At 40.4% G+C, this 13,527-nt stretch overlaps 1 protein-coding gene across 4 annotated transcripts in view; it reads left to right on the plus strand.

Moving 5' to 3' along the window:
- Window positions 1-620: 620 nt before the first annotated feature.
- Window positions 621-13,527, plus strand: part of CCDC141 (coiled-coil domain containing 141) — a 173,665-nt gene continuing 160,758 nt past the window's right edge. For 3 of the 4 annotated variants that reach the window (XM_030580732.1, XM_030580730.1, XM_030580731.1), the window contains exons 1-3: window positions 1,080-1,106; window positions 1,196-1,427; window positions 3,514-3,636. In XM_030580732.1, coding sequence (XP_030436592.1) covers window positions 1,326-1,427; window positions 3,514-3,636 — 225 coding nt within the window. In that variant the 5' untranslated portion in view covers window positions 1,080-1,106; window positions 1,196-1,325. Of the gene's footprint in view, window positions 689-1,079; window positions 1,107-1,195; window positions 1,428-3,513; window positions 3,637-13,527 lie in introns of those variants that run through there. The other variant, XM_030580729.1, reaches the window with a different exon arrangement.

The following is a 13,527-nucleotide window of genomic DNA, read 5'->3' on the forward strand; positions in this document are numbered from 1 at the left end:
CCTGGCCAGAGAATTGCAGAGCTTTTTTGCAGGGTACTTGAGTAGCCAGAATTTTTGCTGAATACAAAAGTAATTGTAATTTTCTTTTGATTTTTATCTTTGAATACTTGACTACATGGGTAACCTAATACTCATAGTTCTCTAATGCTATCATGTTTTGAGCCTGGATTGTCTTCTAAATTGATCTAATCTGTTACACAGTTTTAAAGACATAAAGCAAGCGGATGCTTATAAGCCTATTAAGTCTGAGGTTTCTCCAATGTGCTTGTGGCATCTGCGCAACCTGTGTACAGTCCAGTGTCACTTTCTCAGCTGTTCTGTCACAGGGAATCAAATAGCAGCTGTCTAATACCATAGTCTCTCTGTGCATGCTCTGAGTTTCTAGCAGTAGAATTAATGTACTGACCTGTGCCACAGTTTAAAACTGTCTGTGATTTCCCTGCACTGAATAAAAGCTAAAGTGCAGTGCAGCATTTTAATGAGTTGGGAAGTGTGCCTCTTACAAGCATATTACTAAAGAGGGATTACTCAAGATTAAACAGAATATGGGAACAATTTGCTATGAAGTGGAGAACTAAATAAAAAACTTCCAACAATACTAAGTGATAAAATGCTTTTCAAAAGCCTACATAGGATATGTGGATTCCTTTCTTAGTTAATAGGGTCGCTATACATTTTAATGTTTTTGGTAAGAAATCCATTGTCTGGTTCCATTCACAGAGTTTTGTTATATATGTCAGACTGTTCATATATATGTGTGTGTGTGTGTGTGTATATATATATATATATATAATAGTGCTTTAAAATGTACACTGACTTGGAGAAAAAATTATATTAAATATATGCAGCTCATTAATCACTAATAAATGGGGAGAATAACAAGAAGTTGTACAAGCTGAATATTTAGATCAGCTATCTGCTTGTTTTAAAGCCTTATAATATTTGGATCTATCTGTACAGCATTAGTTTTGAAACTGATTCCAGCTATTTTGTTTTGTCTTTTTTCCATTTGCTTATCCAGAATCGGATGATGTTCACAGAGGCAGCCCTTTACACTTCAGATAATGACAAAAAAGAACAGGCAGCTTAATGCTACCAAACTAGGGGTGTGTCAAATCTCTTTCTCGCGCTCTCTCAAGAATGATAAACTCAATGGGGTTGTCTATTTTTAACTCCTGTTCTTTCCTTTTGGCAGAGTAATCGGTGTTAGCTGAGCTCTTTTGCTGAATGAATCCAAGTAACCCTGTTTGTTGCCTTCTGAAATGACCAGCGCATATAAGTGTATTGAGGCTGCAGTAATGTATGAAGTCCAATTCTGAAACACCATGTCAAATGAAGGCAGCTCTGGTGAGCACCTTTCTACAACAACAGTCAGTTCAGTTGCTGTTCAGGCTGGAGATTCCAGGATTGTTATCGCTATACTTAAGGTAAGACAACATTTGCTAACAGTTATGCTCATAGCTCTGTGGCTTGGTCTGCATAGTATTTAATAACAGTCTATTCCAAATTCTACTCATATTAGCATCTATTCAGCATATAATGTCGACCAGGCAAGCACATTTATTTTATATCTTAAGTTAGTATATAGAAAACCTTCTAAGAAGTTATGCTTCTTATAGTATATCACTTTTTTCTTTTTTTACATGAACCAAAACTATTTGGCTAAACTATGTAAGTTCTTAGGGGCAAAGAATATTTCTGATTCTAAAACATGGCAGTGTAAAATGTTGATCACAATACATGTGAACATCTCTTTGGGGAGTTTAGTTATTTTTTTTAATGTATTTATCAACTCTGTTCACTGTACCATTTTCAGTCGTGACAAATGCACAAAGAACCATTTCAATTAACCACATCTTGTTCAGAGTGTTAGCTGAAAAAAAATTCCAGTTAAAATTGTAGTCATAATTTAAAAACCAAAAGATAGTTGCCTTTGTCATATATTTTTAGTAGTAGCTCTTGTGTATGTCCTGGTGTTTTTAAAGACCTGAAGGACCATTTCAGCAACTAGTTCCAGCTCACACAACCTGCATGCAGTTTGGGATGCTAAATAAGGCTGGGGTTTTCAAAGCTGCCTAAGGGAGTTAGACACCAGCCACCAATTGGAATGCAGTGGAAGTTGGGCACCTCACTCCCTTAGATACCTCTAATCTCTCAGGCTGGGATTTTTTTAGCATTTGATAACTGTAAAGCAGATTAAAGATAGTGACTATGTGTGCACTGACAACAGTGGGGGTCAGATTTTGCATTTAGAACAGTAGAGGGATTTTTCCTTCTAGGGGAAAATTTTCCCTCCTCCTTAGCTGATGTAGGAAGACCCATCTGCAGCAGAAGTGTTGCAAGGAAGAGCAGGACTTTGGAGAGGCCACATACTGCTCCCCTGTGCACCATGGAACATCTATTCATGAGTGGCTCTGCAGTTTAGTGGGGATTTGGAAATGCTGATGGGAATAAGCTAGTGGGTTTGCTACTATGCTAATCCACATGGCATTTCTCCCAGCATAAAGATGAAGGCACAGGTGCCTTGGAGTCTACTCAAACCCTGAGGCTGAAGTAGCTGTTATACAGTGGCAGCCCAGCCTGTTGTGCAAGATTCCTGGCTCCTCGTTGTGCAGGCTCACTCCAACACACAGCCTGGCTTATGAGCTATCTGCTGCAGACATGACTGTGGGTTAGGTGCTTAGTACAATTATATATTTACATCAGATGCTTTAAACAAATCTTGAACAAATGAATGTTGCTAGTATCTTCGTATAGGGTTGGAAATCTATCAATTCAGTAAGAAACAAAATGAGCCGTACTTTCAGGAGTAAGGATTTGCAGGACTGGGCCCATCACTTTCTAATGTTTATGTTCCTTTCCTCCTTTTCTCCTCCAGCTATGTAAAGACCTTTTGGTTGTTCCTTTATTTAAAAAAAAACAACCAACCACTTGTTAGAGAAAATGCTGTGATGGATTACTTGGCACTGCAGAACTCTGGGTGCTGAGGACAGCTGGGTTATGTAAAAATGACAGCCTTCATGTCTGCCTTAATTTGTTTCTGCTGTGAGAAGAATAGGAAGTTAGTTCACCATGCCCCTTAGCCGAGAGAGATCTATGCAAACTGCAGCTAAAAATATGTTATCAATTCCCAGGACAGAGAAGGAGAAAATGTTATTTTTAGTCATTGGTATGATGTTCTTTCCTTTTTAAATACCATCTCAACAACTGTATGGGTAGAAATTGGATAAAGCAAGAATTTGAGGCCTGGGTATGTTGCCTCTAATGATACTTGATTTACTATTTTTTAAGGCATCCCATTATTGAAGTTTGTATTCACTGGATTTTGTATACTTTGGGGCCTGATTGTGCAATTGGATACATGTAAGTGGATCCCTGTGCCTATTGGATATAGGGGTCTGCCTGCAAAGATCTATTTGGGCCTGAACTGGTAAGTTTTGGGGTAGGGATATAAAGAGCCCTTGTGTTTTCTGGATGACACACACTGGGTGTTTGCCTGTGTTTGCATTTTAGTGTGGGAAATGGGTGCAGTTTCACCTGACTGAGTCAATTCCAAATGTATTGGAAATTGGCAGCAATCAAGATGAGACCAAAAAACTACTACAAGATCATGAACTCCTCCTGGCGAAACTTAAGGTAAGGTGTGTGATATGGACACATGCAGATTTTTCTGATCTCCTTACAGTTCCAATATAGACAATCAGCCTCTAGGTTCACAGGCCTTTTGTTGTGATCTGTTTGTCAGCAAAAGGCTAGAGTGAAAAACATGTCCAACCTTTGCTGACGTAATGAATGAAAATAAGATACATACCCACCACCCCTAATAGTTCTGCAATGGAAAACTAAGTTCACTAGTAATTGTTTTTCTGGCAGAACCAGTAAAAATATCATAGTTTCCAACTTTATGCATTATTGCCAAATAAAGGAAAAACTAGCTAGAGACAGAGGAATTTCAAGGTTTTCATTTGTTTTGCTGGGCTGAGAGACATGAGGTTCATAACTATGGTAACAACTACAAAAACAATCAAGTGTTTTGTAAATGTGAAATTAACATTCCAGTCACTTTTTTACTGTTATGACTGATGTACGTTAAGGTAGGAATAAGGTGATAACATTCAGCAAGTGATTGGCTTGAGGTGGGAAGAAAATAGTTAAATTATAGAGCTATAACCAGTGTTAAGAAATAAGACATTCTTAGGAGCAGAATATTATTCAAGGACATTTTAGAGACAAGAAGGTAGCACATTAACATACTATCACATTAAATTATTCCTATTTTGCTGACATGAGACAGCCTAAAATAAACTGAGATGAGCATTCACTTTCCTGATCTGAAGGGATGGATGCATCTTGCATATAGGCTTAAGTGAATAAATGTCTCTAGATTCTTGTGCGTGCCCAAGAGCATTGTATTTTGTCAGGGTCCATTCAAGTTTCTTAATGTTATTATGTATTTTATTAAATTCAGATTTTGTTCATATTTTAAGACAGAGCAAATATGAACTGGAAAAGATGTTTCCTCCTTTTAATATTAGTTTTCAGGTACTGCACCGTTCATATTAAGGTATGTCTCAACCATATGTGAAATAATAAAATAAGGCATATGCAGAGTGTAATCTAATATGGTGTATGAAGTGGAATTTGGATTGCACAAATGGTAACATTTAAACAAAAACACATCAAGGGATTAATCCTGCTTTTCTTGACCATCCAAATGTCATATCACCATTGACTTCAATGGGAGTTTTGAGCATTCAGGAAAATGTAGTTTAGTCCAGTTATCCAACCCAAATATTTAGAAGTAATTAGGAGCTAATATACTGGCATGATAAACTGAATTTCGCTCTCCAGTAATAAGAAATAATAAATCTGAGAAGCAGAAAACATCAGAATCCAAAACACTAGCAAGTGAAATAAAGTTGAAGATTTTAAACCCATTCTGCCCACATAAACCGACCCGATATTACATATATCATATATTAAATATCTTCATTGCTTGGAATGTCCATCCACAAGAGATCTTATGGATTTTACCTGATATTTACAGCGATAAATGTAAACAATGAAAATGGTCTCTTTGCAGGCAGCAGCATGCCAGCTCTGTACTAAACCAAACCAAGTGCAACAGTCTCTCTCTCTTGTATCCTGAAGCATCTCTGCAGACAGGATCAGCAGCACAGTGTCACCACACATTGTCCTCCAGGTCTTGTTCCTCCATTAATCCCAGCATGGTCAGTCCCTGTGTACAGTAACAGTAACTTAAAAAAAAAATCACTTGGTGCAGTCTCAGTGGATTTTCCAACCCAAAATGGATTTTTTTTAATTTCATGGGCTTTTGACTATAAAATCTCCACAGATATCTCAATTTTTATTAGGCATGGTAAGCAAAATTGAATAATAATCCAAGAGCATCAGATATTCTGTGATGTTAGCCAAGGTATTTGGCTAGTATTAACTAATGTTTCATCCCTCCTACTCTGGGTATATTTTTGCTCCTGGACCCTTTGATTTGTACTTCACCAGCTTCGCTCAGCTTGCTTAATGCTCATAATAAATAGTCAAATAATAGAAAAAGTGATTCAGTCCTATTTTCACATTGTAAACAGAGTGAGATTACTCATCTCCTATTTGTAGGGGAAATGTTTGCAGATCCCAAAAGTTCACAAATGCTTATACATCTGAAAATTCATATTGTATATTCTGTTTTATATATATATATATATATATATAATCTATCAACTTTTCTAACTATAACCAGCAGAGTCATTTTTCTAATCATAAATCATACAGTAAAAATAATAATTTGTATATTTTAAAACATATTAGACAAAAATTATCCAAACATGTTTCCTTTGACAGACCATATTGGACCATATACGATGCTGGCATAAATTGGCACAGCTCCATTGAAGCTAAGAATGTGGCCCAGTATTATGTTACACTGAAAAACTTGAGTACAGTCATTTTTAGAAGACACCCATTTTAAACATTAATGGACTATGAAGAGGAACATTTTGTTAACCAGGCTGGAAGACTAAACAGGAAATGATAAATATTAGACTAAACAGAAAATATGAACATGTGTATGATATTAAATCTAGTTAAACTTCATTCTAATATTACTGTACTGTACTGTAACATAGTTCCTAACTGTCAGGGTAGTTAAACACTGGAATAAATTGCCTAGGTAGGTTGTGGAATCTCCATCTCTGGAGATATTTAAGAGTAGGTTAGATAAATGTCTATCAGGGATGGTCTAGCCTGTATTTGGTCCTGCCATGAGGGCAGGGGACTGGACTCGATGACCTCTCAAGGTCCCTTCCAGTCCTAGAGTCTATGAATCTATAGTTGTTGTTTATAGATGAAATATTTACTCCCTGGATTTTGTATTTCTAGCATGGTCATAGAATCTAATAATAACATGAAAAGATTAATGTGATTTGTGGGGAAACAGTGATTAAAGAGATTAGGATATAGTGTGGTTACTTAATTTCGTTTAATGACATTAAAGCTTATATGTATTTGTCACTTGTGTTATGAATATATATACCAGGGGATGGATCTGTTTTGCCTTCAGTAAGACATGTATTCAGTGTCTGGAAATGCAAATCCATGGCACATTTTTTATTGGTAGATTCATTTTAAAACACTTGGTCCTGATCCTGCAAACACTCATGCAAATACTTGAACCCAAGCACATGAATAGTTCCATTAACTTTGACAGAACTTCTCTTCTGAGCAGAGTTAAGCACATGCATAAGTGTTTTCCAGATTGGGGCCTTAACTCTCTCTTTCTGGGATATGACTTGTCAATAGTCAAGAATTACAGGCCAGCTGCTTATTCATTAAACTAGCCAGAACCAGCAATGGTCAGAAAGTCTTGCTGAAAACTCCATCCCTTCTTTTGTGATGTCATAGACCTCTCCTCCTCATGGTCTGCTACACCTCAGCTTTGGGCCAACCTGCTTCTGCAGGGGTTTTTTGTTTGTTTGTTTGTTTATTTTCTGGGATGAAAATTGTTTCAAGCTTTACTCACACTCTAGTTTCTAAAATGGGGGTGGGGAAGTTCAGCAAAGGCTTCCAAGGGACAAAATTGCACTTATTGCAATGCAGCTCTGCCATTTGCCCTCCGCCACAGGTTCTTAATTCAATCACTTCATCAGCAATCCTTTCTGTAGAAAGTATTGCCTTTGATCTTATATTTCATAACACTAGTGCTTTGGTTTAGAGTCTATTGCCAATCTTTGGATTATGACAGTGTTACAGCCTCCAGTAAGACAAACACTGGCATTCTTGGTTTGTCTCCAAAGCTCTGTTCTTTGTCATGCTAAAGGCCACAGTGAGCTAGAGAAGAGACTGAAAAATATAAATAAACCCTTTCTGCAAATTTAACTTTCATTAAACCAAAAACACCATTAATAATTTGGCCCACGTACCTGTACATTGCTCCTAATTACTGTATTTACTCCAATTCACAGAGCATAAAGTGCAAAGCAATCATTTATATGCAAATATCCAGGAGAAGCAAATTAGAAAAATATATTTCTCAAAAAGTAATAATATGTTCAATCTTTTGCATTTGAAATTTTTTAAAATGAGCCTTTTATTTGTTTCATACAGATATAAATATTTTCATATAATGCTTATTTTTCAGTAAATTAGATATGGGACAAATTATCTGTTAATCTCTGTTTTCTGAGTTATTTACATTTAATTACAGAGATGCTCAGCAATGCCATTAAAAGAATAATGGAAAAGATGAGTTGCATTTTCCATTATAAAATTGTTTTCTCACGGGTTTAAAAGTGCATTTGTAGTCAGAAAAGCGAATGTAAAAGTGACATTGTGAGGTTCTATATTCACTTTCAGTGGTTTCCTCAGATAACATTAGCTCAGTTCACCAACGAGCCCTCACACTTGCATACCCCAAATTCCCACTAAAATAATATTTGAGCCCCCAAATAATGGTGGTATTACTATATTTTGGGCTTCAAGATAACAGCTTTATTAGCACTTGACAATTTCAAAACCGATGTGTAAAGATTGATTAATCTTAAAAGTACCCCAGTGAAGAGTGTAGATAATTGCTCAAAAACATTGGGCTACAAGTCTCCACTGTAGGCTTCTAAGACACAGCATCTAAACATGGTGAAATCTGAGACTGTTGAGGTATTATGTGAAATGCGAGACTGTTGAATTATTTGGCAGCCATCTTTGAAGAAGGTAATATATTATGTATTCATGGTTCATTTGCCTATGAAGAATCTGTGGGAACTGAGAAGTGAGGAAAAAGAACCATAATGGTGCAAGAGATGTGGTTTAATTAGGCCTCAGCTTTATTATTTAACTCATCTTTCATCTGTCTGGCAATAAATCATACAGTGCAGGTCAAGATTCCTTCCTTAATTGTTTCTACCTGGTGAAGTGCTGCCAGCAGCCCCCCACCATCCCAGCTCTACACAGTTGGTGCTAGCTTGTTGGTGAGTCTGCCCTTTCCTCATATGATGGTTAAGGGGCTGGATAAAGGGGCTGATATCCTCATTTTACCAGACATTTGCATGCCCAAGCCCGTTCTCCAGCTTCTTCAGGGGATGCCTTTCCCTAAGTCTATTTCCAATTCTGGTTTATCACAGAACCAGACTCCCCTATGGACCAAGCACCTGCACTGGATACTTGCCACAAGGAGGCACCAGCAATAAGCTTGACTGCCTCCCACTGAGGGAAAACACCTACACTCATGGTTTGCTTTGGGCCTTGCTGCTTCTCTTGCTGCCTCTGTTGTGATCTTGGGGTGATTCCAGTCTGTTCTCACTGGGACCTTGCTGGTCATCCTGAGGCTCCTAGAGATCCCTAGCCCTATGTGTGCTGGGGGGTTGTCCCTGGCCATGTGTAACCATGGCAGGCCCCTTTGCTGCCTCCTTACAGCAGCTTATCAGGCAAGAGAGGTGACTCAGGCCAGAGGGACAGGTTTATATGCCCTGCCCCAGGTGTGCAGGGGCCAAAGGTTCACTCGAGCCCCACTGGGCTGCCACCAGCTTAGGTGATGCCTTCTTCCCTTCCAAATCCTGAGGGGGGGGACCCTTAAAGGAGCCACTTTCTTTTTTTTCCTGCCAGTCCAGACAGCCCACCTGCCTTGACAAAATCATTTTGCTGATCTCCTGATCTGTTGACCTAAAGGGTTGACTATAGTTTTTTCCAGTGAATAGAGCTTCCAGTGGAAGGAATTTTGGACTATACTTTCAACTAGATCAGGGATCAGCAACCTTGGGCACATGGCTCGCCAGGGAAAGCCCCTGGCGGGCCGGGCCAGTTTGTTTACTGGCCACATCTGCAGATTCGGCTGATCGCAGCTCCACTGCCTGCAGTTCGCTGATCCAGGTCAATGGGGGCTGCGGGAAGTGGTGTGGGATGAGGGATGTCGTGGCTGCCTTTCCCGCCATCCCCATTGGCCTGGAGAGGTGAACCGCAGCCAGTGGGAGCCATGATCAGCTGAACCTGCGAATGCGGCAGGTAAACAAACCGGCCCGGCCTGCCAGGGTGCTTACCCTGGTGGGCCGTGTGCCAAAGCTTGCTGATCCCTGAACTACATGTTAGATTGCAGGCACACTTTTGGGCATGTATGCCATGTGCAAACTGTGATCGGCATGTATGGGTTTCCATGTATTGAAGTTTGAGTGTAACAAAAGAGTTTGCATATGTGCAAGCAGGGTAAGTGCCCTTTGGCACAAACACTTCAGAACATTTAGGTTTGTAAGCATGTTGTGTTGTGGACTGTGTGTGTGTGTGTGTGTGTGTGTGTGCGCGCGCGCCCGTGCTTATTTTTTATTATTGATAAAACTGAGGAAATTCAGAGTTTTCATTCTTACCTTAACTGAGAATAAAAATTAAAGGATATATATTTTATACAAGGTCACCCACTGTTCTGAGGGCTCAACAATAATGTTCAATAATTTAATTCTGTATCTTTTGCTTCTGACAGGCTTAAATTAGACTTGTATTGTTTTATTTATTTTTCTGTGTAGTATATTATATAGAATTAAGAGTCATGAGTGGGGTCAGAGGAGTGAAGGTGGTTTATGATCTCCCTGTTGCATCATTTGGTAATTCAGCAAGCAGAATAGAGGAAGCTAGTGAAAAGGACATCAATAGTAATGTTCTCTAGTTTTTTTAGATATATGATATTGCAGACTTAGAGACGGAAATCTGTGAGGAAGCACAGAGAATGTCGGCTGTGGGGGCTGCAAAATACTTATGGGACCTTAGAGCAAACAATCTAATTAACTCATGTCCCCTATTCAGTGCCTGAACTCAGAATACATGTTCTGCGCACTACAAGAGCAGAGGCTCAAATTTGGTTACCTTTGATATCAACACCAGTCTCCCCAAGGTAGCTGAAAGGAGGCTCCCTTTTGGCCAGGATCTGAGGAGCTGTGCTACGCCCATTTCTGCTAGATGTTTCTCATTATTATTTTATAATTTGTAGTAGTGCTTAGAGAGCCCCAGTCAGATCAGGACCTGTCATAAACAGATAGCTAAGGGTTAATGTCTCTTATACCTGGAAAGGAGTAACCTGAAACACCTGACCAAAGGACCAATCAGGAAACAAGACTTTTTCAAATCTGGGTGGAGGGAAGTTTGTGTCTGAGTTCTTTGTTTTTTGTCTTCTGCCTGTACTCTCTCGGCTATAAGAGGATTTTTTTCTGCCTCCTGCTTTTCTAATCTTCTGTTTCCCAGTTGTAAGTACAAAAGATAAAATAGTGATTTATAGGGTTTTTATTTTGTATTTACATGTGTGTACTTGCTGAAATGTGTTAAATTGTATTCTTTTGAATAAGGCTGTTTATTCATATTTCTTTTAAGCAATTGACCCTGTATTTGTCACCTTAATACAGAGAGACCATTTTTACGTATTTTTCTTTCTTTTTACATAAAGCTTTCTTTTAAGACCTGTTGGAGTTTTTCTTTGGTGGGGAACTCCAGGGAATTGAGTCTGTAGCTCACCAGGGAATTGGTGGGAGGAAGAAGTCAGGGGGAAATCTGTGTGTTAGATTTACTAGCCTGACTTTGCATTCCCTCTGGGTGAAGAGGGAAGTACTTGTGTTTCCAGGACTGGAAACAGGGAGAGTGGCATCCCTCCGTTTAGATTCACGGAGCTTGCTTCTGTGTATCTCTCCAGGAACCCAGGGAGGGAACACCTGGAAGGGAGAAGGGAAGAGAAATGGTTTATTCCCCTTTGTTGTGAGACTCAAGGAATTTGGGTCTTGGGATCCCCAGGGAAGGTTTTTGGGGGGACCAGAGTGCCCCAAAACACTCTAATTTTTTGGGTGGTGGCAGCTTTACCAGGTCCAAGCTGGTAACTAAGCTTGGAGGTTTTCATGCCAGCCCCCATATTTTGGACGCTAAGGTCCAAATCTGGGAATAGGTTATGACAGGACCCCATTGTGCTAGGTGCTGTGGAAGCACATAGTAAGTGGTGGTCCCTAACCCGAATAGCTCTTACACTGATAAATGCAACAAAAGCTCCTTTGAACTGTTCTGGGTTTCAGGGTAACTACACTTGCATCCTTCCTCTGTGGTGCACTCCAGGAGAGCCCAGTCAGGTCTCAGGATTACAGTTGTCATGTGTCTGTGGGCAGGGCCCTTGTCCCACTCCCTTCTGATTGGGGGTTTTAAGGCTTCACAGCCCTTCTGCCATACATTGTGATGTCCCAGCAAAGTCCAGCCTCTGTGTGTTGCCATCCCTCTGAGGGCTAAGAACAGCAGTTACAAGTTACCACACAGCTCTTTCTCAGCAGAATACATTTATTCTTAGGGTAAAGTATCACGGAAAAAACATATATAAACCAATAATAGTTCCTACAAGCTTACTAACAAACATACCAGGAATTGCCAACCTTCCTTATGGGGCCCTCATAGGCCAACATCTCGTCCAACCCTTCCTCAAGATTGTTCCCCCTGCCCAGACAAAAAAATCCTGTCTGCAGAATCAAAATGGAGGCCCTATGTGAGTTCAAGCTCACCCAGAAGACCTTTCTTTGTCTCTTAGGGCTTGTACACACTAGTGCTTGCTTTGGTATAATTTATGTTGCTTAGGGGTGTGGAAAAGCTACCCCTCCCTGAGAGACATAAGTTACACCAATCTAAGCGCCAGTGTGGACAGTGCTATGTTGGAGGGAGATGCTGTGCTTGGGGAAGTGGAGTAATTGTGCTGAGGGGAGAGCTCTATCCCATTGGCACAGAACATCTGTAGTAGCAGCTCTACAGTGACGCAGCTACATTGGTACAGCTGGACTGCTGTAGTGATTCTAGTGTAGACTAGCTCTCTGTCTCTGGAAAACCCAGCCTGAACCAATATATGCAAACCACCCCTAGAGCGTTGAACCTCTCTGGAGGTGTTATAATCCCAGGGATAATCACATACAGACCAGGGGTGGCTCCAGGCACCAGCACGCCAAGCGAGTGCCTGGGCCGGCAAGCCACGGGGAGTACTCTGCCGGTCATTGCGAGGGCGGCAGGCAGGTTGCGTTCAGCGGCATGCCTGCGGAGGGTCCGCTGGTCCCGCAGCTTTGACGGACCTCCCGCAGGTGTGCCACCGAATCCGCGGGACCGGGGACTTCCCGCAGGCAAGCCGTCGAAGGCAGCCTGCCTGCCATGCTTGAGGCGGCAAAATACCTAGAGCTGCCCCTGACACAGACACACACACTTTTTTAGCTCCTGGAGGAGCTGTGGTAAGCATCTTTCGTGGAGCAGAACACAATCATACAGAAACCATTCATAAATGTAACACAATGGTCCCCAAATATACTGCATGGTGTTGTAATATCTGTCATGGGGGCCCTGTCCCTAACAGCTGTTATGCAGATAAATGGAATACAGGTTCCTTTGGGCTAAATTTTCTGATAAAGTAAGGCTTTCTAAAGGGTCTTCATTTGTGTAGCAAACAGGACAGGTTTGGGCATTGGGGAAAGCAGAAGTAAGGGGCAAGATCAAAGCAGAGTGAGCAGTGACTATATACATCAACATAAGTTTTCTGTGTGTGTTTGCGATGCAGCAGTCCTAAGTCTCTGTAGTTCTGAGATTACAGTAGCCCCTGTCGAGTGGTTCTGCTGATACTCTGGAGCTGGAGGCAGAATTTTGCTCCCAGTACTAATGTACAACACATTTACTCAGGCTGGGCGCATGGACCAGGATATGCCCCTTTAGCAGGGGCGTAGGTGGTATCACAGACTTCTGTGTGTAGCTACTACTCATCAAGAATAAGTGGCAGAATCTGGCCCATAGAACACACAATCTTTCTTGTTCCTATTCTATTATATAATCAATGTATACAAGAACACAGTGCGCTACATCTGAAGGACCTAATTTTAGTTATGGCTAGAGCACAGCATGCATTAAACTATGTACCCGGATATGGTTGTCACAGTATGTTTTATCTTAACAGTAATTAAGTAAGAGTGTAATCTGTGCATCAGCTGATATGCATATTACATCCATAGTATGTCTTTTACTACGTTAAAAAGAATGTTA

This window comes from Gopherus evgoodei, chromosome 11 (genome assembly GCF_007399415.2).
Source record: "Gopherus evgoodei ecotype Sinaloan lineage chromosome 11, rGopEvg1_v1.p, whole genome shotgun sequence".
Taxonomy (NCBI): Eukaryota; Metazoa; Chordata; order Testudines; family Testudinidae; genus Gopherus; species Gopherus evgoodei.